This window comes from Dipodomys merriami, unplaced genomic scaffold (genome assembly GCF_024711535.1).
Source record: "Dipodomys merriami isolate MVZ:Mamm:240054 unplaced genomic scaffold, mDipMer1.0.p SCAF_29, whole genome shotgun sequence".
Taxonomy (NCBI): domain Eukaryota; kingdom Metazoa; phylum Chordata; class Mammalia; order Rodentia; family Heteromyidae; genus Dipodomys; species Dipodomys merriami.
The window spans coordinates 1,876,310-1,903,300 of record NW_027204381.1 but is presented as its reverse complement, the minus strand read 5'-3'; the positions used below and the strand labels follow the sequence as shown (position 1 = coordinate 1,903,300).

General features: G+C 40.3%; 1 protein-coding gene across 4 annotated transcripts; it reads right to left on the bottom strand.

Moving 5' to 3' along the window:
* Window positions 1–422: 422 nt before the first annotated feature.
* LOC138838817 (alkylated DNA repair protein alkB homolog 8-like) lies at window positions 423–26,440 on the bottom strand. 4 transcript variants are annotated; one of them, XM_070038177.1, is made up of 13 exons: window positions 25,971–26,051; window positions 25,658–25,793; window positions 24,659–24,896; window positions 23,445–23,576; window positions 22,451–22,546; window positions 21,618–21,722; window positions 19,916–19,986; window positions 14,215–14,321; window positions 11,474–11,625; window positions 8,306–8,562; window positions 6,873–7,022; window positions 5,358–5,625; window positions 423–830 (listed from the first exon to the last, which is right to left on the bottom strand). In XM_070038177.1, exons 1-13 carry the CDS (start codon window positions 26,009–26,011, stop codon window positions 715–717), a joined length of 1,869 nt encoding a protein of 622 aa, XP_069894278.1. In that variant the 5' UTR covers window positions 26,012–26,051; the 3' UTR covers window positions 423–714. The 4 variants fall into 4 exon arrangements, with proteins under 4 accessions (XP_069894278.1, XP_069894277.1, XP_069894276.1 ...); XM_070038176.1 differs by lacking the exon at window positions 423–830 and adding an exon at window positions 3,467–5,291 and having other exon boundaries at window positions 5,424–5,625; window positions 25,971–26,019; XM_070038175.1 differs by lacking the exons at window positions 423–830; window positions 25,971–26,051 and adding an exon at window positions 26,425–26,440 and having other exon boundaries at window positions 3,467–5,625.
* Window positions 26,441–26,991: the final 551 nt, after the last annotated feature.

Sequence of the window (26,991 nt, the reverse complement as noted above, 5' to 3'; positions counted from 1 at the left end):
TCCCACTTTTGCCTGAGCTAACCTTAGATAAGATCCTCCTAACTCCACCCCTTGAGTAGCTAAGATTACAGGTGTGGATTAAGATTACAAACATGCTCCGTATAATCAGTTTTTTAAGGTTAGAAGTGTCACCAGGATGAATGTTTGCATTGTCTATTGTCTTAGTAGAATTACTTGGAAAATATTCCTTTTCCCTCTGACATTATTAACCTTAAAAGTCTAGCTCCCACCAAATTCAATTTAGCCAGCATTTAAACCAAAGTCTAAGCTAGCAATACATTAGAAGTGTTTCATCTTCTAGAAAACGAGGTGACAACTCTTGGACCCAGCATCTGGTGTTCCTAGCAGTAAATACACATTGCAAAATGGCTTTCTTTCACACGCTCACTCCACAGAGCCAATCTGAAGGGTAAGTCCTCGGTTTCAGGTTATTCCTTCCCGGAGGTTGGATTCTAGAATTAGAAGCTGTTCCTGACTCTCAGGTGGTGGGAGGAGAATTAGGGATCTTCATTTCCTCTTTTTTGAATGGTTCTTTCAGCCTGTGGTTGATTCTTGTCCCTACTAAACATTGCCCCTCAGCCTTGGATACTAATACCTTCGCTAATCAAAACCAAGTTGTTTACACTTCCTGATGCTGGTGACTTACCCATGTGGTTTCTCCATTCATGCAGTACTGACTTGATCTCTCATAGAAACACTGGTGTTCCTTGTGGCTTAAAGCCACGTGATGCCCATTGTGGCCGTGGTCCAAAACTCCATCGTTTCGTCAGGTGCTTTTACTGTTCTAAGGTCTAGATTGATTGAGCTCACACTGGCAGATTTGCAATCCTCTAAGAAAGCAAAGAAGGAAATGACAAAGTCTGTACTTCTACTTCCTGCATATAAAGTTCATGTATTTAAAGTACTAACCAACTTAATTATCTGTAGTAATGGGGAGGCATTGCCCTGAATCACATAGGTTTTGAAGCATAATGATTTCCCCCATATTTATTTTACCAGTTATGCTGTGCTTATAATTTTATTAAACTAAGTCTCCTTTTCCTTGAGCACTGTGCTTTATAAGTATAGAAGGAGTCATTGCAAGGGCCCATTAAGTTGCAGGAGCCAGTCTTGGATTAGAAATTTAGATTAGATGCTTGCCATACAAAAATTGCATGCATGATTAACCATACTTCCAAGACCAGAGAAAATGCCACCCCAACACAGAAGACCCTAAATGTCATCATAGTCTTTCTGTAAATTCCTATATCAAGCTGTCCCATATACTTTTTTTGTTGTTGTTTTGAACTCGGGGCCTGGGTGCTGTCCCTGAGCTCTTTTGCTCAAGGCTAGTAGTTCTACCACTTTGAGCCACAGCTCTACTTCTGTCTTTTGGTGGTTAATTGGAGATAAGTTTCACTGAGACTTTCCTGCCCCAGTTGGCTTTGAACCATGATCCTTAGATCTCAGCCTCCTGAGTAGCTAGAACTGATTATAGGCATGAATCATCAGCATCAGATTTTTTTATTTCTTCTATAAAGCTCTCCTTCAACCTTTTGTTTAGAGAATAACAATGTGTTCTAGTGTAAAAAAAATTCATTTTTGAGCTATTCCAATTAAATGCTATCTTGCATATTTAGTGCTTTAACTGTGTATGTCTAGGGATGTTTCTTCGTTTATCATGTCTGTTAGTGTTCTACATTCTTCCACATGGATAACTCATGGTTAAGTTTTCTGCTATTATTTGCTTAAATATATTATCTATACTTGTAGTTTATCTCTTTTCCTTAGTCTATCTCTATGCTTCAGAGGTTTTGTCTTTGATACAGTTCCAATAGTCTTCTAAATTCCATTTGTATTTTCTTCATGTCTTCTCGATGTCTTTCCTAATTCTTGTGCTTTATCTTCAACCCTTCAATGTTTTTCTTTTTTTAATTACTGTTCAATGGAGGCTTTATTTCAAGTAGCAGATGAGGAAACTGATTCTGTGAGTATATACATTCTGATGTACCTTAGTTCTTTCCCCAGCTCACAGTTCCAAAGGTGCATTCTAAACCTGTGTTTCCGGATAACCAGACTCATGTTTTTTGGCAATATTTAAAACAGAAACAAGACAAAGTCCCTTTTCATCTTTAGAGTAACACACACACACACACACACACACACACACACACACACACGCACGCACGCACGCACGCACGCACGCACACAGGAAGCTGGTCAAATTTCATACACCACATTCCTGCCCTCAGATTCTAGCTGAACAAGCCTAGAAATGTGGACCTGAACGCTGCCAGGTCATCACGCAGGTATTAAGGGACCACATTTTGAGAGATACCACTTTGGGTGATTACACACCATATGGAAACTGTAGGAAAACGTCCAAAGGGCCAGTTTACCCAACTGAAAAAGTAACTCAACATTAAGAATAGAAGGGAAAACATGACTTTGGCCAATGGTGATGGCAGTTCTGCATCCATGTACACATTCTGTGTGATTGTGGCTGTTGTTTTTGGGGGGGTTTTGTACACAGTAATTGCACAGAGGTGTTTTGTTGGTTATGACCGTATGCATATAAAGAGCTTTGATCCGTTGACCCCTCCTATTACTCTGAAAGCTGTTCTTTAGATCCCACCTGTGGACTTCCACGCCAGCTGGCAGGGGGTTGACCAGATGTCTACTCAGTGATCAGTGTACATACGCCTCTTCACATTCAGAGGGGACAGGTGTGCGCTCTTGATAGTTCTCCTCTGGGAAGCATCAAGGCCATGTGTCACATTTCTCATTTCATGTGAGCTTTCAAAGAACTCATTTGGCTGAGAGTTTTCAAATCCATTTTTCTCAACAGAAACTCATGGCTGACATTTTGTTCAGGGCAATGTTCTCAGGCCACCTGGACAAAAATCTCTGCCCAGCGTCAAAAAGGACCACCTGCTTTCACAGGAAAAGGTTTAAACGTTTTAAATAAAATTCGACTGCCCTGAAAACCTGAAGAAGATATTGTTTTAGTGTCACTTATGATAGAAACTGCCATCTGTCACAAGGTTTCTTTTTCATATATGGTCAATTATGTTGACAGTATCCTGGGTTTGCAACATATGAACTTTGTGTTCTCCTCCAAGACTAAGTGGGCCCATTTTATTTCACAATTAAGATGTATAAAGAAGGTTGGTTGGGCTGGGAAGGTGGCTCAGTGGTAGAGCACTTGCCTTGCATGCTTGAGGTCCTGGGTTCGATTCCTCAGCACCACATAAGCAAAAAGAAAAAAGCCGGAAGTGGCACTGTGGCTCAAGTGGTAGAGCGCTAGCCTTGAGCTGAAGAGCTGAGGGACAGCGCCCAGGCCCAGAGTTCAGGCCCCACCACCGGACCCAAAAAAAAAAAGAAAAGGTTGCTTTGTTACAAGGCCCACAAAGCTTTTATTCCATAAAGTAATCACTCACCAGTAGCATTACATAGAAATTAGAACACTATATTGGTCAAGCCTTTGTGTCTGGTTTAAACAGAATTATAATGTAGGGCACATTTTTTTTTCTTTTTTCTTTATTTTTTTTTGTCGGCTATGGGGCTTGAACTTTGGGCCTGGGCGCTGTCCCTCAGCTCTTCAGCCAAGGCCAGCCCTCTAGCGCTTGAGCTACAGCGCCACTTCCGGTTTTCTAAGTGTTTATTGGAGATAAGAGTTTCACGAACTTTCCTGCCAGGGCTGGCTTTGAACCATGATCCTCAGATCTCAGCCTCCTGAGTAGCTAGGATTATAGGCGTGAGCCACCGGCACCCAGCTACATGTTTTGTTTTTCCTACTCAACTATTTTATTTCAAATCGCATTTACATGTGTATATGTGTGTATATGTGTATGTATGCATATATGTATATGTGTGTGTGTGTGTGCGCGCACTATGTATGTATGCATTTTTCCCTCCATGATGGGGATTGAACTTGGGGCTTCATATACTCTAGGCAAGCACTCTACCACTAAACCACATCTCCATCTCAAATCCCATATTCTTCCTCTTCCTCTTCCCATTGAAGCCAACGACTACAGTTCTAACAGCAATAATAAAAGGATAAGAAATTGTTATTAAAAGGATTTTTAATTTCAAAGCTAAGAACTAGAGTCATTGATAGAGTTAAGGAGAGAAATCTTTAGGTTATATATAAAACTCATTGTTCTGCCTGGGCAGAAAAGTCTGTGAGACTTATCTCTATTTAAAAAAAGCTGGACATGGAGCTGAAGTTCAAGTTGCAGAATACTAGCCTTCAGCAAAAAAGCTCAGGGAAAGCTCTCAGATAATGAGTTTGAGCCCCACAACTGGCACAAAAATAAAAGAAAAAACAACTAAGCTTTGTATTTAAGTGCAGATCAAGAATCTAAAACCTGGATTGGAAGTGTGGCTCAGTTGGTACAGTGCCAGCCAATGAGCAACAGCATCAGATACCAAGTTCAAGTCCTGGTCTTGGACAAAAAAAAGAATCCAAAACCTGATATTCAGTTACTAAAAATCTAAGCAATTACATAATTTCAACTATTCAAGTATAAAATGCTTATTTAGAGCATTTTAGCCCAAAGAAAAATGAGTTAGAAGTGTATTTCAGTAGTTCATTTACCCACATACTGATGTTCATTTGCTCAAGCAATTAAGGGAAAATGTACTGAACATCCATGACTATGTGGCTAAGTTCTATCCTAGTAAGGTGTGGTGATAGTTCCTATTGATGAAAACATTTTCTGTAATATAGCACTCAGTCATACACTGTTTAGGCCCTGGAATAATGTTTTAAAGCAAGTAGTTGCCTTCAGAATGCTACTCTCCCTCCCATGCAAGCATCCCATCCCTATCTGGATCATTTCAGGTACACGGAAACACTACTCTTAGTAGCTGTGTAGGAAGAGCTGACAATTATGAAGTCCTGGTATCAAACTGAAGGTTTCTTAACTAATATCTACTTCCAAATTTCTCTGAGAAGCTCTCCTTTGGTACATTTCCACAAGCATTTTCTTTAAATAAGAGAACAATCAATTCAGTCCCCCTTTTAAAAAAATATATCTAGGTATATTTATTTTTTCCCCATATGACATTTTCATTAAAGAGTCAGCTCTTTTGAAGAATGACACACCAGTTTCCCTGATCATAGTAACTTTTCAGAATGCTAACGTTTCCCAGTGTCTGGCAGGCAGCTTCCAGCTCCCCGCCACAAAACACGTGGTAGTACCGGTGACAGATGGGGCCTGGGTTCTGGGGTTCTGTGGAACCAAATGACACAGAGGCCTTGTCTTTACCAGTGTTCCTTTTGAGATGCCAGGGAACCAGTACATCTTGAGAATGAAAAGAAGTCCTATTAGTATGAATAGGCAGTTCTGAACTGATTCCTCTCAACTTACCCCCTCCTCCCTCCTGAACATGGTTCACGGAGGGGACAGAAGATGCTGAGTCTTGACAGGCCTCACCACGCATTTGCTCCACAAGCAATCCTTCTGCAGATGTAGCACTGGTTATCTCCTCTTGAGTTCCTTGGCTAATTCTGTTTCCTCTAAGATACTTGGACTTCTGATTGTTATATTCTTGTTCCATTGCCCAGACATAAATGAGTGCTGTCCCACCAGGCCTCAACAGTCGAACAAGTTCTTGGATAGCTGCCACTCTACGCTCCTAAAAAGAAAAACCAGCATATTGCCATTTATCAACCAGGAGGATATACAGAAAGAAAATGTTAAGACATAATAAACTGTTGGACTGACAAAATGTTTTATAGGAAACAGTAAAGAATTTTTTTAAGGACATTTTAATCTTTAAGGGAAAAAAAGGTGCTGAAGGAAGGGAAAAAGGAGAATTTTATTTCTATCCATCTTCCCTGTAATTTTCCATAACTGGCTGGCTAGAATACATGAGACAACTAACAGGTCCTTATAGAGTGGTGATCAGTAGGATGTCGTGCATTTAGGTGAAGCATTGCATTTATGTGACGCCTTTTTATAAAAGCAATGTGCAAACCACTTCTACGTCCATCCCTGAAGTAACTTGTATGGATTCTCTTGCTAAAAGAAGCCCCAACAGCTAGATGAAGCACAGTCCCTCAGGCCAAATCCTCGAGACCAGAGTGTTTCAGATTTTTGGATTCTGGGCTATTTTCATATATGTAATGAATATGGAAATGGGGACCAAGTCTAAACACAAATTTCATTTATGTTTCATGTACACCTTCCATGAGTATAAACGTATATGCATGATATATTTAGTGTGCCTATGTTTTGATGGCTACTTATCAGAAGAGGTCAGGTGTTGAGTGTCATCACAATGATGTGTAAAATAGTTCCACGTTTTGGAACATTTTTGATTTTCGAGTTAAGGATACTCAAACATTATATAAAACAGTTGCTTAAAGGCAGAAGTGAAAGCCAGCAGACTCAATCAAAAACTATAATCCCAATAAGAATCTATTAATCCAGTGTAGGGAAAGTAGAATGGGAGCAGAAAACAGAAGTCTCACTGGCCTGAGGAGACAAGGCTCAGAGTACAGCGAGGTTAGAGCAGTGGAAAACTGAGAAGAGGAATCACAGATAAAGGAGGAACTGCAGGGAGGAGATTCTCAGAAACTCAGTGGAGGAGTAGCTGGGGCATTAAATGGCAAAGCAGATATTTAAGCAGCCAAACAATGCAGAAACAGAAATGGAAGCAGGACATGGTAGTGTATGCCAATAATCCTATCCCTCAGGAAGCAGAAACAGGAGGACCATAAGTGCCAGGCCATCCTGGCATGAAGACATTCTAGAAAAGCCTAGAGGGAGAAAACAAATGGAAACAAATGAAAGTTTAGACAGGTTCCAACTAGGTAAAACCCATGAACTTCTTTTGACAGTTTAGTTACAAGTTCTTGAAGAGAGACAATTAACACTCACTGCGGTTGCAAAGTGGTGGATGACAGCAATAGAGATGCAAGCATCACAGGACCCACTGCGCACCGGAACCGCTAGTGCATCGCCAACAAAGGCCTGAAACTGCCTCTCTCTACAGATGGCTACGAGGTTTTCACTACGATCACAACCAATCTGTAACACAGAAAGGAAAGCATTTCACTATACTATGTCCAAGTAGCACAAGAAATTGAGAGCTCCAGTTTTATTCTTTACCTTACAGTCATCAGAAAGACTGCATATCTGGGTTTATTCTACCTAACGTCATTACACAGGTTTCCTGTTCATTATAAACTGGCTCATCACTAATACATTGTCAGAATATGAAATTGTTCAAAGCAGCATTTATGACCTTAACATATCAAACAGAAGTCAAATTAGCGAATGGAAATAAGATAACTAGAAAAAAGAAAGACTGTAATCAAACAGGGAAGACCCATTTGCTTCAACTCATCACTATTTCCAGTCAGATCTTTCTGCCATATGACACATCTAAAAATCAAATTTATCCCATATGCAGACATTTAGTCTACCTGAGGGAGCTACAAATATGGGGGGAGGTTACGAGAATATCTTCCATACTATATATACCATGTTGTGAGACCCCAGACCAGGTGGGTGAGTTCCCTTCCTTCTTCCTTATACTTTGAACATGTATTACATTTACAGTCACTATAATCACTATAATTTCTTTGTTTTCCCAACAAATTCTTTTTCTTTCCAACAAATTGTTTTGTTGTACCAAACAACAAAGAAAGTAAAATAGCTTATTTCTATTCTTAATGCTACTGAGTCTTTCCTTCTTCAACTGCTAACCTTATCAAGAAGAAATGCTGAATACAAATTGTGTAAGCAATTAGGAACCTTTACAACAAACCAGGGCTGGGAATATGGCTTAGTGGTAGAGTGCTTGTTTAGCATGCATGAATCCCTGGGTTCGATTCCTCAGTACCACATAAACAGAAAAAGCAGGAAGTGGCATTGTGGCTCAAGTGGTAAAATGATAGCCTTGAGCAAAAGAAGCTCAGGGACAGTGCCCAGGCCTTGAGTTTAAGCCCCAGCAATGAAAAAACAAAAACAAAAAAAAAAAACCTACAAGAAACCAGCCAGGGGAACAAGGTTATAAGGTTATCAGGATTGTCAGGAAGTAAGACAACCTCAGTAGCCTATTTCTTATTCATAAGTGTGCCTATCTGTTTTGTGTTAGAAAATGAAATCTAAACCAAGGAGGGAAAAAAAAACTACAAATGATGGAATACCCATACATGTCTAAGAGAATAAAAGAGAAATGGAGTGTCCCTAATTTTCAACTTGTTTATTATACATTTTCTATGACAGCCTAGAAAGGAACACACATCACCGAAAGAAAGGTTATGATAACGACTCTAAAAACGGAAGGCAGATGCAGCACTACTTGCCATGTATAACTCCTTATTGATGCCAAGATACTTCCCATTCCCACATCCAATATCAGCCACTACCGAACCACTTGGCAAAGCCTTCAAAAACTCCACGATGCACGGCCAAGGAGTGTGCCTCGTGCTGCTAAAGTGCCCAGCAATCTCTTCATACACACGGTGGACGTACTCCTGCTCCAGCCGGGATGCTTCTTTATCACTCTCTGGAAATGACGGAGGCTTCTCTTTCCTCTGGCTGTCACAGACCAGAGAATAATCTAAAGAAAAAAAAATAAAATAAACCTTGCATTTTTACCCAAAATGATTTAAAAGGTATTAGTTTTCTTCAAAAAAATGAATGCAAATTTGGTAACTCAAAATTAGATAGGCTCTGATTTATCAGTTGAAAACAAAGCAAAAACACTTAGTTCTTGATGAGTATAGTGGCACACACATGTAATCCCAAGGACTTAGAAGGCTGCGACAGGAAAATCACAATTTCAGGGCCTGCCTGGGCAACATAGAAAGTTCCAGGCTAGCTTAGGCTACATAGCGAGACAGGCTACCCTGCCTCAACTGCAAACAAGAAAAGCTCTTTCCTAAGAAGGTCTAACATTCTCCTGTGAGTCTAACATAAAAAGAAGAGGAAAATCCATTTGTAACCAAACAAAACGACAAATCTGCATCAGTCTTAGAACATCTTAGAATAAGAGTTCTATTTTTCAGGAAAGCAACTTTTATAGCTCTAACATTACTAGTAGAAATCTAGCTAAATTGGGATTTAGAGATTCCCCCCGGCCCCTCAGCAAGTAAAGGAGTTAGAGGCAAAAAAAAAAAAAAATGGAAACAACATCTTATTCCATAATAATCCCAAGTGTTTACTGAATGGTATTTGAACCAGTTTAAAAGTGTTGTCTCAATTGTTACATTAGTACTAGGAAGTGGGTATTAATACATTTATTTCACAGACAAGAAAATGGCAGCACAAAGTAGTTTAATATCATTTCTAAAGCAACAGTCAATCACACAGATACAACTTGAACTTGGCAGCACAGACTCCGCAGTGGGTCATTCCCTTCCATAGAGCCCGACAAGAAACAAGCATAGGAAACAACTCAGCAAACTGCCAAAAGAATGGCTTTTAAGAGCTCTCACCATGAAAAATATATTTAAATATGTGACATACTGCATATACTAATTAGCCTAATTTACCCATTCCGTAACATGTTCATATTCCAAAGTACAGACATACAGAACAAATATATATAATGTTTTCAAAAGTTAATGAATATTTGCAAACAGAAGACCAAGTGAGAGGTTTTTAGAGCTTCCCATACATTTAATAAATGCCCATAACAAAGAAACATTTATGTAAGAAAATTAGCTCATCTTTCTTACTATACCTCAAGTATCCTGAGGATGGAAGTTATCTTTATTTTTCCATACCTTATAAAGCTATGGGTGGCAATATTAGATTTCATCAAATTCTAAACAACCTCTTTCAACTTAAAAAAAAAAATGACCTTTTGAAAAGAACTGAAGTAGTAGAGTACCATGTCTGCCTAGCAAGTGTGAGACACTCAGTTCAAACTCCAGTACCACACACACAAACACATTTCGTGTATTTTCTTTTTTTTTGGTTGGTGTGGGGCTTGAACTCTAGGTGCTATCCCTCAGCATTTCAGCTCAAGGCTAGTACTCTAACACTTGAGCCACAGCACCACTTCTGGCTTTCTGGTGGTTAATTGGAGATAAGAGTCTCACAGACTTTCCTGCCGAGGCTGGCTTTGAACTGCTATCTTCACCTCTCAGCCTTCTGAGTAGTTAGGATTACAGGTGTGAGCCACCAGCACCTGGCTACATTTAGTGTTCTTAAAGACACTTTCAACAAAATAAGCAAAAGACTACTTTAAGCTTCACTGCTATCAAGATACCAAATACATAAATTTCACATTTGTTCTTGTTAGTTATGGGTCTTAAACTCTAGGCCTGAGTGCTATTCCTGAGCTCTTTTTGCTCAAGGCTAGTGTAATACCACTTTAAACCACAGCTCCACTTAATGGTTTTTGAGTGGTTAATTGGAGATAAGAGTCTCTTGGGGGGAAAAAAAAAAAAGAGTCTCTTGGAGACTTTTCTGCCCAGGATGGCTTCCAACTGCAATTCTTAGATCTCAACCTCCTAAGTAGCCAGGATTACAGGCATGAACTACCTGTGCCTGGCTGATTTCATGTTTTGCTAACCGGATGACACCTTATATATAATACAGAATTTTAATTCAAAATGTTATTAAGATTACGACTAAGTCCAAAAACTACTAATAGATGCTATTACAACTGAAACTCTCAAGATATAAAAGGGATTTTACAATTACTGTCATTTTATGATTATTGAAACATTTTCTAGGCGCTAGTGGCTCACGCCTGTAATCCTAACTACTCAGGAGGCTAAGATCAAGGATCACAGTTCAAAGTCAGACCAGGCAGGAAAGACCGTAAGACTTATCTCCAATTAGCTACCAAAAATAGCCAGAAGTAGTGCTATGGCTCAAAAGGTAGAGTGCTAGCCTTGAGCATAAAAACTTATAGACAGTGCCCAGACCGAGTCCAGCCAAAGACTGGCACAAAGAAAGGCAGAAAGGCAAATGGAGGGTGGGAGAGAGGGAAGGAAAGAAAATGAAACATTTTTCTCAACTCCAAGAAATACAAGCATGATATGCTTACATCAACAGCTCAGAGTAACATTTTCTTGACACATAGTTTTGTGGTTCCTTTTAGTCCCTTACAAACTGACTAACCCACAAACCACTGTTCCTCCCCTACAGTCACCTGCTATGGAGCAATCTTGTCAATCCCCACTTCCCTGCTGTGTTACTAAAAGGTGATTTAGAAACCCTCAAGGCCTGTTTTTACAAGTCATATTTTACTGACCTATAATTCTAGCACTGTCAACTGTTATTCAAGTAAAGAAAATATTTTCTTAGCACTCAACTATGCAGAAGAACTGAGCTTGGGAAAGCAGCCCCTGCTTCCAAAGAATCAGAATTATAATGGGGGTGATTCAGAAAGTATAGACTACAAGAAATGATAGGAGACAAGTTAGGAGTATTTTCTTAGGTATTAATGATACCTTAACGGATTTTTCATACTAGACTTACTCCACTTTACCCTAGAGGTAGAATTATATACTTACTACAGTTACAAGGTGTGCGCCTCACTTTCCTAAATGTAAATGAAGTCCGTACTCCTCTCTTGCTTAGAGTTAAGTTTCCAATATCACTGGTAATAATTCCACTTCTGTAATGCTCAGATGCATGAACAGTGTCAAATTTTCTGGGTGTGATTCTAAAAACAACAGGCAAAATAACTTGCTTAATATTGTAAGACGAAAGAAAGATACTTCAGGTCTTTACAAATATTGAGGGAACAGAGCAAATTTCCAAGAACTTATTGCAAATATCTACTGGATTTCCTGAATTGTCAGTCATTTTTCTTTATGTTTTAAAATCTTAATTTTACACAACCTACCTCAAATTTATTTTGGGGACTGAGGTAGATCAAGGTTTACTTCCAATGGATATCCAGTGCCTATCCATCAAAAAATTTTCATTCCACATCTAATTACTGGTGTCTTTGTCAAAAATCAGCTGACTTACATGTGTGGCTGGGTGTGCTTCGCACCTTATTCCACCCCACTGCTAATGTATGTCCATCTTAATATTGAGATTATATTCTTTGGATTATGTACCTTACATAGTAAAGTCTCTCAATGTTGTCCTTCTGTTTCAATATTGTTTTGACTATTCCTTATAAATTTTTGAATCAATTTGCTAATTATTATGAAAAAACAAAACAAAATAAACAAAACCCTCTCATGATTTCTGTTGGAATTACATGGAGTCCATACATCGGTTAGGGATATAAGTTTCCTATCTGTGATTACAGCATCGGTAGGTATCTGTTTACTTTGGTCTTCTCTTACTTTTCACCATTGTGACAAAATGCCTGAGAGGAACATGAGGGAGGAAGGGCTTATTCTGATCTACTATTTCACAGTGTTCAGTCAGTCCACCAAGATGGGGAGGGTGTGGTAGGGTAGATCAGGAAACAGAGATGCTGTGCTAGAGGGCTTTTCTCCTTTTCCCCTTTCATTCTATCAGGACCCTTTCCCCACTGAACCCTCACTGGAAATACTCTCACAGTCATACTCAGAAGTATACTTCACCCATCTCCTAGGTGTGTCTCAATCCAATCAAGATGACAAGATAAACCATCACAATAACTTGCTTTGTCAAACTGAAGAAGTTTATTTCTTTTCAGGGTTTACTGAGATCTTGCCAAATACAGAAGATTATCCTTTATTCTTTTCATATGTTGAACTATGCTGATTGATTTTAAAGTGCCAAACTAACCTTATAACACTGAGATAAACTCAACTTAGTCATAATGCATTTACTTTTTTTCGATGTTGCAGGATTGGATTTTTTTTTTCTGATTCAGGGATTTGAACTCAGGGCCTTGTATTGGCTCCACTGGCTGGCTGGCTTACTTGCCTGAGACTCCACTACTTGAACCATGCCTCCAGCCCACTTTTTTCTGAGGTTGGAGTCTAAAAGACTTTTCTGCCTGAGCTGGCTATATTACCTTGATCCTCCAGATCTTAGCCTCCTAATTAGCTAGGATTACACAGATATGAGCCACTGCCAACCAGTTCCTTCTAAGTATTGCCAAATACATAGTAATACGCTTTGTTTTGGAAAAGCAGTATTTGCTTTCATTTTTCTTGGAAAACATATTCTCATTCAACGTAGGTTCAATTGCCTAGTTTTAATAGAGACAGAAGTTCAAGAAACATTTAATTTTCCCTTAATTCTGTTTTAAGATTTAAAAAAAACAGTAGGGCAAGCTCAGCGATTATGAGAAACCTGACCTTTGTCATTTTGACAAGTTTGACCGCCATGACCATCGCCATTTGGGAGCAGGAAATGACATGATGACTGACCAGAGACTCTGACCCACCACGGAGGCAAGAAAACAAAAGTATACATCAAACTAATGGGATAACTGACAGTGAGCCTGTTAACATTTCTCTAGAAACACAATATGGTTACTGTAAGTGACTGCCCTTCCACAGCCATCATTAATCGCCCAGCTCCCACACACCCAACCCACATACATTTGCTGCAGGTAGATACAAGGAAAACATAATCAATCAGGGTGGTGGGTAATAAATGACACTAATACTCACACTGGATTCAAGGAGTAATAGAAAATGGGGAAACTGGAGACCTGGACAAGAAGGCCTCCCCTAAAGAATGACACACTATTCAGTCTCAGGAAAAAAACATCTTTTCTGTCAAACCAAAATGTCTCCATCTTGTAACAAGGTACCATTCTGGAGTGATTTTTCCTGGAATTATTTGCTTCTTGACTTCAAACTATTAACTGTCGACTGTGTTGTTTGTAACCAGCCAGCCATATCAAGTGGGACCCTTTTCGATGCTGGCTGGAGCGCTCTCTAACTTTTCTGTATTACCCCATCACCCTGGTAACCATCTGTGAAAAGAATGTGAGCCTGACTCCTTGACAAGGAGAAGGGACAGCTCAGGTTGGGATAAACACTCAGCAGACTGCCCCACTCATGTGTCTGTGTAACCCTGGGGAGAATGGCGAGGCATCCGCTGTGCAGAAATAAATTGCCTTGTCAAGGTCTCCTTTACCTCATGCGTCTATTCATTTTCTGACACTGGAGAATCGTGTCTTTCCAACAATGACAGCTACCAAGCAACTGTATGACCCAGGAACCAGATCTCAGCTCTCAGGAGCAGCTGTAGATTCAGGCCTTTATATAAAAGCTCATGAACCAGACACTAAAAAACAGTAAGTGCAACAATGCAGAAGGAACTCCATCATTGAGAGCAGGTCAGTACCTACCCATGGGTCCAGAGGTATCTAGATTCTCCTGTCATGACCAGCAAACTCCGACGAGGTAACATAACTTGCACTAGGACACCATCTGGATGCTTAAAATCCATAACAATCTTGAAGCAAAGACAAAAGCATAAAGATCAATACAGAGTTGTACAAGCCCCAAGGATTAAGGATAACACATATTCTGGCCATCTTTCTGGCCAATAAATAGGAAAGCATAATCATGTTTACAGACTAGCACAGCACACTAGTTCTAAAAACTTTAGTGTATATGAAAGTCAACTGAAGAACAAAAAAAAAGAAAAAAACACACACTTCATCCACTGAGATTTGGACTGAGCAAATCTGAGGTGAGGTTCGGGAATCTGCATTTCTAATAAGGAATGACCCCACAAATTAAAATGCAGGTGGTGGTCTGCTTTGTAAGGCAATGGAAACACACAGGACTACAAAGCCAACAGTCATTCATAGTCAGGCTCTTCGTGCAACCACGTGACTCCAACAAACCATTTCCTTCTCTCTGCCCAACCATTTCAGGATTTTTTTTTTTTTTTTTTTTGGTCCAGTCGTGGGGCCTGAACTCTGGGCCTGGGCGCTGTCCCTCAACTCTTCAGCTCAAAGCTAGCGCTCTACCACTTGAGCCACAGCGCCACTCCCGGCTTTTTTCTTTTTGCTTATGGGGTGCTGAGGAATCGAACCCAGGGCCTCATGCATGCAAGGCAAGCACTCTACCACTGAGCCACCTTCCCAGCCCCCCATTTCAGGATTTTTATCAATACTTAATTATATAAATTATATAATCATAGTGTCTGACACATAGCAAACACACAAAAAAATAGCTTTCACTATTTCACTATTTCACTATACTGTACTTTTAAGATACAAGTTTCATAATAAGTAGTATTTTCATGAACAACTTAATATTTCCATCAAAGTAAGTTCACAGGCACAGGTGTGAATATTACAGTTGGTTTTTTTTTTGTTTTGTTTTGTTTTTTGTCGGTTGTGGGGCCTGAACTCTGAGCCTGGGTGCTCTTCTATTCAAAGCTAGCACTCTACCACTGGAACCACAGTACCACTTTTGGCTTTTTTTTTTTCTTTTTGCTTATGGGGTGCTGAGGAATCGAACCCAGGGCCTCATGCATGCAAGGCAAGTGCTCTACCACTAAGCCACCTTCCCAGCCCCAAATATTACAGTCTTTAACACAGACAGACAAGCTATCTTCCAAAGACTGGACTAATCTACATTCACACAGGCAATACTTTGCCAAGACAGGAATATCATTTTCTGTTAAAATCTTTAATTATAAGCCCGGCACCAGTAGCTCACGTCCATCATCCTAGCTACTCAGGAGGCTGAGATCTGAGGATCACAGTTCAAAGCCAGCCCAGGCAGAAAAGCCTGTGAGACTCTTATCTCCAACAAACCACCAGAAAACTGGAAGTGGCTCTGTGGCTCAAGTGGTAGAGTGCTCGCCTTGAGCTGAAGAGCTGAAGAATAGCACCCAGGCCCAGAGTTCAAGTCCCACAACGGACACACACAAAAACCAATCTTTAATTATAAAAAAGGTGAACAAATAAGTCATACATTCTTTTAATTTGCAAATTACTGTAAATTTACATTGTAACACATTCCATTGTTGTTCATCTTTTGCTTTTTGAAAGTGTCCACATTTTCATTTTGAACTGAGCTCTACAAATTATATAGCTGCCCTGGGAGCTCTGAAATTTTTTAGGTCATCAGTCTGTTGTCTTGTACTGACAAAACACAAAAACACTACCTATTTCTTTGCTTACAGAGCCCTTACCCTGATTAAATATTGTTATTTTTCTTTATTTTCTGTATCTTTTTATATTTAAGCCTTTAGAATTCTGAAATTTATTTTAGCATTGACAGTCTCATTTTTTTAAGGGAATCATTTTATCCATATAATTAAATTGATATTTCCTATGAAAATTTAAATCATAACAATGCTTGTTCAACAACAACAACCAAGACTTTTAATAACCTCCGGAAGGATTTACAATCAATAGTTCCCCTGCAACAGTTGAATCATTCTGCCACGTGACAACTTTGCTCCACAGGAGCTTTTTTCCAATTATTCCTTTTGAGTTTACCTATTTCTTTTGCTCTCTGAGATGTCAGCTCAAGTCCCCAGCAGGCTCAGGAGTCATGACTAAGGATAATATTCAGCTCAGAGCAAACAAACAAAAACCTTCAGACATTCTCATCTTGAACAACCTTTACACATGCAAAATGTCAGGGTCACCACTCTATCACCCAGAAACAATAAGATTTCCTGGGAGAAAAGCACAAGAATAAGTGGATCTCTATGTTTGCTGAACAGAAATACTGGGAATACCTCTAAAAAGAAGGCAAAGGATTCTAGTCTTCAGAGGTTAGAATTAGATTAGGATTACCAAACTCCTGAGAAAATCCCTTAAGAGTATCTGGACAATACACAGTATGGTAAGAATGATGTGTGATTCATAATGAATAGTGAAAGCTGAGGGCAGAAGTTACTTTTAACTAGATGCCATGCCTACTCCGGTGGAGTCTGCTTAGCATGGGAAACCTGCTTTCAGATCTGAGAATGGGGCTTCAAAGAGGCCTACCTCGTGGAAAGGCTGGCAAGCCCCTGGGAAAGATGTGTTGCTGTTTTTCTTTTCTGCACTATATAGGAGCGCCTATTAATCTTTTACTGTTCCTGCTGCTTATTGTACTTACTCATGCTCAACGTTCCTTTATTCAAGGCTCTTTCTTAACAGTGTTGACGACTCCAACATCTGATGAATGTCTTGAGAATATGACTAACTCACCAGAGTTAAGTGCTACCCTGAAAGCCCCTCTTATGGAGGCTAGTAGACAAGTCATAAGTAAATATAAAAGTATTGGGGGACGCCGGGCGCTGGTGGCTCATGCCTGTAATCCTAGCTACTCAGGAGGCTGAGATCTGAGGATCGTGGTTCAAAGCCAGCCCGGGCAGGAGAGACCGTGAGACTCCTATCTCCAATAAACCACCAGAAAACCGGAAGTGGCGCTGTGGCTCAAGTGGTAGAGCGCTCGCCTTGAGCTGAAGAGCGGAGGGACAGCGCCCAGGCCCAGAGTTCAAGCCCCATGACCGACAAAAAAAAAAAAAAAAAAAAAAAGTATTGGGGGTTTCATGACGTCACTTCAACAGAAGGAATTGTTTGTAAGAGATTTACAAGAAGCTGTAGGCACGGTTAGAGCAAAAAGAGTGTATGGCTACTGGAGACTTTCCTTTAATCCTGAAGCATATACAATAGACTCATATAGATATGCTGTAGATAAAAAAGATGTATAAGGATATTTAGACCAAAAGCTAAATAAGATTCCTAAAAGGTTGGTAGATGGAAGGTGGCAATGGCTTATCAGAGGAAAATGGTGGGATCCTCCATTATCTAGAGGACCCCAGAGACTTCCCCCCAGATCCATAGCCTTTTACAGGTGTGTATGATAAGGATGGCAACCGTTAGGGAAACTACTTAGGAGAAAGAACTTCCTATTACTCTCTTTCATTTACTGAGAGACTTGCTAGATCTAGGCCTCCTTGGTGCTTACTATCAAAGAAGGAACAAGAAAGATCTTATGAGACAGTTAAGGCCTCTATGGAGAAGAGTAAACAATTATGTGAAAGACACTATGAGCTTAAATTTGATATATGGCCAGATTTAACTAAGTATACTGAATAGCATGATTTTTGGCCACAAATTGGGGACCCTTTAAAGAATGGCAAAGAAGCACAATTGCTTAGAAAAGATTTGAAACGTATAAAGTACAAAACTAAACAAAAGTAACTATGAAGCACTAGAGTTCATGCCTTTCTGTTCAGCACCTTGCCCATATGCCCTGGTTAATGCTTAATAGGTGATAAACATCGAAACCAATTGTATTTCTTAAAAATAGAGGTAAAGCCGAAAACAAGTGCCTATCGTCATAGCTCGTCATCCAAAAAATAAGATCAGGCGACTAGCTGGTGACCACCCAAGAACAAAGCCTTGCAGCAAGATTGCGTAACCTTTTGCCCTTTCTCATGGAGACTTTTGCTATAAAAGCTTGTTATCCTCTGCAATAAATCGCACTCAGCATCCACTCCTCTTGTGTGTGAGTTGTCTGTTTGCCATCTCCCCACCTATTCCAGTTCCTCCACTAGGTGTCCTCCATCGTCCCGACAGAGCCGGTCCGCGGCAACTAGAGAAAATATTTCTTTTCTTTTCTGTTTTTTTTTTTTTTTTGGTTGGTCATGGGGCTTGAACTCTAAGCCCGGGGAACTGTCCCTCAGCTCTTCAACTCAAGGCTAGCACTCTACCATTTGAGCCACAACACCACTTCTGGCTTTTTCTGCTTATGTGGTGCTGAGGAATTGAACCCAGGGCCTTATACATGCGAGGCAAGCACTCTACTACTAAGCCACCTTCCCAGCCCCTAGAGAAAATATTTCATAGTTCAGAGTTCACCCATTTCCCACAACCTATCGAATATAAATCTTCTGTAGTTTTACTAACTTCTTTTGACCCAAATGAAATAGAGTTCACTTTTTTTCTTTTTCTTTTTTTGGGGTCCAGTCGTGGGGCCTGAACTCTGGGCCTGGGCGCTGTCCCTCGGCTCTTCAGCTCAAGGCTAGTGCTCTACCACTTGAGCCACAGTGCCACTTCCGGCTGTTTTTTTTCTGCTTATGTGGTGCTGAGGAATTGAACCCAGGGCCTCATGCATGCAAGGCAAGCGCTCTACCACTGAGCCACCTTCCCAGCCCTAGAGTTCACTTTTTAAATAGCAACCTGAGTATGCCACACATTTCAGGAAGGACATACATATCTACTTTGTCTGGGCAAGTAGGAAAGAAGAGAACAAAAGGGAGGACGACAAACTTCCCCCTACATCCTGCTGTGGTTGCCAAGAGCACATGCTTCGTGAAGGTTACAAGTAAAGAGCCTAAAGGAAGCTCACCTTAATGCCTTTAGAGGAACCGATTATTCTGAGTCTGAAGAATGTTTTCTCATACATTTACCCATTTATTATTCCAACCAAATCCTTCATCCAGGAAAGGAATATAATTATTTCCATTTTGTAGATGAGATTAAAGACCAGATTCAACACCCTATTTTAAATATCCTTAACAGTTCAAACAAGATGCAACTATATAATCAAACTGGTGAATAAACAAAAGCCTCTTATTCTTCACTTGTAACAGCAGATATGATCCTCTACTGTTCAGAATTTTTTAAAGGACTGTATACGGTAACTTGTGAAAAGGTTCATCAAAATTCCAGACATACTTGAGTTTTCGTTTCCTATGGAGGCAGCTACTATCTTTTGCCGCTAGATGGCAATGCTCCATCTGAAGGTCAAAAGTTGGCCAAGCTGCACCAAAGGAAACTAGATTTAACGTGACTGCTAAAGTAAAATGTATAAAAAATTAAATCTGAAGGCAAGTGAGAGTGATTCACACCTGTAATTCTAGCTACTCAGGAGATCTAAGTATTGCTATTCAAAGCCATCCAGGCAGGAAAGTCTGTGTGAAAGTCTGTTATCTCCAATTAACTACCAAAAAAAAATCAGAAGCGGAGCTGTGGCACCAGTGATAGAGGACTAGCCTTGAATAAAAAAGCACAGGGACAGCACCCAGACCCTGAATGAGGTGAGACATATGTTGAAAGCTATTTGACAAGTTTGAATATTTACCTCTGACCCCAAACTGAGAGAAACAATCTCATCTTCAAAAGCCGAATGTGTGTCAATATGAGCAGGAATTCCTGAGGTAGAAAAGAGGATAACAGCTAACTTCATTTTTCCTTTTAGTAGGTTTAGATTTAGTAGATTTGAGTACATATAGATTTGCACAATTGTGTTGAAAACATTTGGTTACCAAGTAAGTACCACAATGTTAGCTAAAAGGAAATAAAGTAGGAATGAAATCTGGTAAACAAAATGAAATCTAAGCAAAAAATACCTTAATTAAGCTGGGCCCTGGTGGCTCATGCCTAAAATCCTAGCTACCTAAGAGGCTGAGATCTGAGGATCACGATTCAAAGCCAGCCTGGGCAGGAAAGTCTGTGAGACTCTTATCTCCAATTAACCACCAGAAAACTGGAAGTGGTACTGTGACTCAGAGTGGTAGAGCACTAGCCTTGAGCTGAAGAGCTCACGGATAACGCCCAGGCCGAGTTCAAGCCCCATAACTGACAAAAAAAAACCTTAATTTTTAATTAGCCACTGAGACTTAATTCTAAAGTCATGGCTCAAGGGTTAACTAGAGTGCTTACCCATGACCAGCCCAAGAGGAAGATCGAGAAGATAAATAGAAGTTATTTCCCCCTCTTAAACACTGAATTCCAAGTACTTGGAGAATCAATGTTATGTATGAAGGCTAAGTGTGTCAATAATGAACATATGGCTTCCTCCACTAATGTAACAATCTATACTTAGCATCTTTTCATAAAGAAAGCTTGCTACATGTGAAGGGATCCAAAGCAAGTACGAAATATTAAGATAAAGTCCTTCCTCAAAGACTAGTGGGAAGACACACAGGGAACTAAACTAAGCAACTGAAATACATCATGACGCCTGGCATGGCAGCACTCACAGTAATTCTAGCACTGAGGAGGCTGAACTCGGAAGATCCTGAGTTCAAGACCAGTCTACACTACACAGTAACACGTTGTATGAAAATAAATGCAAAACCAAACAAACAAAAAACCTCTACAACTACTGCCATTAATAATTCCTTTAAAGGGGAAGGTGGCTCAGTGGTAGAGCACTTGCCTTGCATGCATGAGGCCCTGGGTTCGATTCCTCAGCACCACATAAGCAAAAAAAGAAAACAGCTGGAAGTGGTGCTGTGGCTCAAGTGGTACAGCACTGGCCTTGAGCTGAAGAGCTGGGAGGGACAGCGCCCAGTCCCGGAGTTCAGGCCCCACAACCGGACCCAAAAATAATAATAATAATAATTCCTTTAAAAACATCATTTTTTAACGATAGATACCAGATGGAGCTGCTGCTAACAAATTTGAGAAACTTGTAACCTAGATTTTCCACAAACATATCAACCTAGAATTGTTTTTCACATTCTGAATTTCACAAATGATTAGCCTTCTTCTCTTCAATCATACATATTTTACGTTTTTTAAGCATTTATCTCCCTAACTAAAACACTGAAAGAGGGACAAAATAACAACAAAACCACAAACAGCAATTTGTGTTTGTTTCTTTCCACTCTGTGATGAAAGTACTGGGATTGGAGTGGAGATTTTCCAGAGATTCAGACCAATACAGGCAACAAACATGAGCAAAGAAACCCAAGAATTCACTTCGGCTTTTAAAAAAATTATATAACCTTCTTAATTCTGAACTATATAATTGGAATTTTCAAACAAGAAATACTTACCATGTCCAGGTTCATACTGATTTACGGTCAACTGATCAGGTTTATGTTTAATGTAACCTTCCTTCAACCATTTCTCCAAAATGCGCTCACAAATGTCAGGAAGGCCTAAAGTCAGTGATCATAAAGGCAAATACTTAAAAAATATTTATAAGATATACCCAAGAATTTCAAAAAAATCACTGTGAGAAAAATAACACGTCTTCCTATCACATATATATACATATATATAACATATATATATATACACATACATATATACATATATATTAAATTGCATATATATCTATTTAGATATAAACCCATTTTATATAGGATTATATGAATCTATGCTAAATTGTTAATAAACATCCTTGTAGGCAAAAATGGGGGGGATGATAGTAGGCACCAGATGAGCTCTTTTTTTGTGTGTGCCAATCCTGGGGCTTGAACTCAGGGCCTGGGCACTGTCCCTCTGCCTCTCTGTGCTCAAGGCTCACTCTCTACCATTTGAGCCACAGCACGACTTCCGGCTTTTTCTGCCTTTGTGGTGCTGCTGAGGAGTCAAACCCAGGGCCTCATGTATGCAAGGCAAAGTCTACCACTGAGCCACCTTCCCAGCCCCACAAGATGAGCTTTAGCCTTTAGTGTTATCCATATGATTGAAGTTTGTTTTTTTTTTAACACAACCGTACCATTTAGCTGGTTCAAATGCTTTTTAAAAAACTTAATACACTGTCTCAAAAGTAAACCTACAGGAGATAATGGAAACATCCACCCTCAAATTCTCACATATCACATCTGAAAGAAAAAAAAAAAAACAGAACAGCTTTTGCTGTGCATTAATAATTACTCACCCCCAGGTAATGGCTTGTCTTTATCTACATTGTTGTTCTCATAGTGGAACTCATAACCAAAATGCTTTACTCGTCTGTGCTTTAAAGACTTCTGACCTGAGTCAAGAGAATACAGTTAAGTTGTTTGGAGAAAAAGAACTGCAACTCTTTGTATGTTTGAGTCAACGTTATCAGTAAGGATTAGCTTAATAACTGTTAACTTGTGTGTTAACTGCCAAATTATTCTTTATTGGGGGAAGGAGGGAGTAATGTGTGTGTGCATTCCAGTACTGTGGCCTGTACTCTACACCTGGGTGATGTCATTTCGTTTTTTCACTAAAGGCTAGCTAGCACTGTACCATTTAAACCACACTTCCACCTCAGACTGTTCATTGGTAAATTGGAAATTAGAGTCTCATAGACTTTCCTGCCTGGGCTGGCTTTGAACAATCCTCAGATCTCAGCCTCCTGATTAGCTACTATTGTCTTTAATAACACTAACCATTCTGTTTATATCTGCTCTTTCATGTCTAGAAGTATAACAAATCACTCAGAGCATGTCACCTGAACAATGTGAATGGTAAACATGGACAAGGCCACTCACAGAACTGAGAGAACATTAACTTGCAGATGACTCCAGGAAGCTCTGGATTCATCACTGCACTACTGTACTCTTCTTCCTCAGAAGAGATCTGCCCCAGGGGAAGGGAAGCAAATACAGTAAGAAAGTGCAAAGGCTTATATGCAAGTTAGCTATTCTAATGTTGCAATTCATACTCGTGAGTTTAAACTTTAAAACTCGTAGCTGTATTCGTGCTATTGATGTTCCTAAGCAAGAATTCTGTGACAGTGGATCTGAGTGGTATTCAATGATCTGGAAGAAACTAGTTTTTCATTTGTCTGTCTGTTTTTTTGCCCATCCTGGGGCTTGAACTCTGGGCCTGGGCACTGTCCCTAAGCCTTTGTGCTCAATGCTAGTGCTCTACCACTTGAGCCACATAAATGTCTTACTTACAATTTGTATTGTCTGCGTCTTCTGCCCAGTTAACACTTTCCAGTAGCAACCTCTCATCCTCAGAAGAAATGATTTCTTCTACTACCAAGAGGCCTGGAGGCAAGCCATGAAGCCCCAACGCCTTGCACTGTGCTAGGGGAAACCAGAGCAAACAGTCACCTATAAAACCTAAAGTACCTTAGACAAGTAATTCCGCCCAGTATCCATTTATCAGCTTTAACCTCCCAATCCTCATTTTCAGAAACACAGAAAGTACAAAATCTGAATTGCATGCATTTTGCTCCCTTCACTTCCTCTAGCAACAACAGTCCATCAGTATTCCATCCAAGCACAAGTGAGTCACTTTTTTTTTTTTTTTTTGCATGCAAGACAAGCACTCTACCACTGAGCCACATTCCCAGCCCATGAGTCACTTTTAAACCTCAGGGATAGAAAAGGGGTTTCATAATAGTCACAGCATGCACTTCTACTCAGAAGGCAAAATTGTCTCTGGATATCAAATCCAAGAATGGAAATGCCCAATTTTGCTCTTTTAATAGCATCATAAATAACAGACATACTGAGAAATATATATATATATATATATATATATTTTTTTTTTTTTTTTTTTTTTTGGTTCCGGTCGTGGGGCCTGAACTCTGGGCCTGGGCACTGTCCCTCAGCTCTTCAGCTCAAGGCTAGCACTCTACCACTTGAGCCACAGCACCACGTCCAACTTTTTTATTTTTGCTTATGTGGTGCTGAGGAATCGAACCCAGGGCCTCATGCATGCAAGGCAAGCACTCTACCAATGAACCACCTTCCCAGCCCAAGAAATATATTTTTTAATATTAAAAAAAAGGCTAAGCACCAGTGGGTCATGCCTGTAATCCTACCTATTCAGGAGACTGTGACCTGAGGATCACAGTTCAAAGCCAGCTGGGACAGAAAAGCCTGTGAGACTCTTATCTCCAATGAACCACCAAAAAGTTTAAAGAGGAGCTATGGCTCAAGTGTTAGAACATTAACCATGAGCACAAAAGCTCAGGGACAGCATCCAGATGCTGAGTTCAAACCCCAGGACCAGAACAGATGAGAGTATTTGACAAAGGGGAACTGCTTAATTGGAGTCCTTTCATTTAATAACACACACACACAAACACAAACACTTTTGTTCACAGTAAGAAAATCCACACAAAACCAAGAACCATTTCATACAGATAACTATATAATACCTTTTTCCACAAAATTCAAGTACAGAATGATCTTCTGTCCTAAATCAGCCACTATTTCTTTTCCATGGAGAACAGCATAAGCTTTCCTGGCTTCTTCTGTTGTCGCATATGTTACGAAGGAGTAGGGTTTATTGGGTGGCATTAAGAGAGAGTCCACACTTCCACACCCCTGGAGAACTGGGAGCAGCTGCTTCCTACTCACACCATTACCCAGACCGCCATTGGCAATGACCAGACTCTTAACAGCAAAAAGAACAGGCAGTTGAAAGCAATCTCAATCTCCCTCTCTTAAAATAAGGTTATTTTTAAATACTATTTCTACACATATAATTGAAAAGAAAAATATGATGCTTATTTGGTTTGTTACTTTCAAAAACTAAAAACCAATTTAACTAATTTTTTGGGGGGGGAGGAGAATTATTGTGCTGTAAACATTTATTTTTTTAATAAATGTAAGATAAAATAGTCATTTTGTAATAACCATAAATGGAAATGCATGACTCAAGACACCTCATAGTCTTTCTTGCATATTACCACATTTAACTTCTGCCATCGGACTTTGTAAATAAAGTCTAATATATGAAAATGCTTTACAGCTTATAGTCAAAATATTTTATATCACAGGTTGGGAACAGAAGAAACTTATTAGAGTACAGAAGATCCAACTTTTAAGTTTCTAGTCAACTACTAATAAATTTATATTCATACTCTCAAATCTTTAGTTTTCCCACCAACCTCATCAACATTTTTAGATAAGTACAACAACAAATATAAGTATGCTTTATTAACATGTAGTCAACTGATACAACCAATAGAAATTTAAAAGCTAGACTACGTTCCAAAACAGAAAATTACCAGGTACTATCACATGTACATTTAATATGGACTTAATATATAAATGAGCAATTGCAGCTGTGAACAATTATTAACAAATATCGATATACTAGAGTAGCATACTGAGTCTTCTGCAAGCAAGTGGTAATTGTAGTTTTAGGTTACCTGCGTGGCATGGGACACTGTCTCAATGCCTTCGTGTCTCAACAGGGTATTCCTGGCTTTATTCTGTTTCCGTAAGTACTTCTTTTCAGTTTTGCTGAGTTTCAAGTTACTTTGATGACTGATGTCCACAGCGATACTATATAAAGGAAAACAGAAGCAAATAAGGGCGACCTTAGTGCAATTCACATTTGCTATAATTGATCAAAAGCTTCTATGTGACGACGTGGCCGGCTCCCCAGGCTGAGGTTGGCAGCCTTGTGGAATACACAGCGCGTGTACCCCCGTGGCTGGCCGGCTCCCACAGATGGTTCACCTGTTCACCTCTTCAGGGTGCTGGTTCTCCAACACGGTCATCTGGTGGAGGACACGGCTAGCAATAAAGGTCCACCAGAGCCACATTCTGAAACCACCCCCCAGGAGACCCCGGGATGGTCCCAACAAGACTCCACAGCGTGGGCAACCCGGCCCCCCAGCAATGGCCCACCCCGCCAGGAAAGACCCGGATGAGCGAGCCCCCAAGTTGTAACTGCGGATCCCCAACACCCGCTGAAGCCGGGAGCCGGCGTCAAGCCAGCCTGAGGCTCCATCTTCTCTGCAGAGGCCGGACGGGGAGCCGTGGCTCGCGTGGAAGAGCGCCCGCCTTGAGTGAGGACGCGCAAGGGCTGGGCCCTGGCCCCGAGTTCAAGCCTCAGCACTGGCGCCGATCCGGGTCGACCTCGCCCCTCGGGCCCCAGAAAGCGGAGGTGAGCTCTCTCACGCCGCCTTACCTGGGCGCCGTCATGTTGGAGCCGATGGAACTACATTTCCCGTGAGCCCGCGCGGCAACGAAGGGCGCTCCCACAATCCCATTCGCTTCCCGGAGTCCAGTGTTAACCCTGTTTCGGCCAAGTGTCATTATAACAATGAAATTGCGTTGTCTTTTAGTTATGGTTGTAAATGCAGTTTTGGTGTTTGTTTGTTTTTTTTTTTAATTAGCCGTTTTTCAAATCCAGAAGGGCAAGCTTTTGTCCTTCGTGACCATCAGTAACAGAGTCCTTCTTGGTGTATCTTGAGCTCTTGGTGCCTCTTCCTGAATCTTGTTAGGTATTTAGGAGAGGATGCTAGGGTCTGCAAGGCGACATGAGGGTGAAGATGGTGGCTATGCATGCATTTGTCAGGGGATCAGTGAGTTGCACAGTGTAAGATGTGTGGAGAAGGCAAGACAGGAAAAGTAAGGTGCCACCAAATTAGAAGACCTAATGCCATTGTATTGAATAGGCCTCATCTTATGTAACCAGCATTTTCTGTGGAAGGTGGGAAGAAACGTTAGAAATGAGACTTGAAATGATAACATG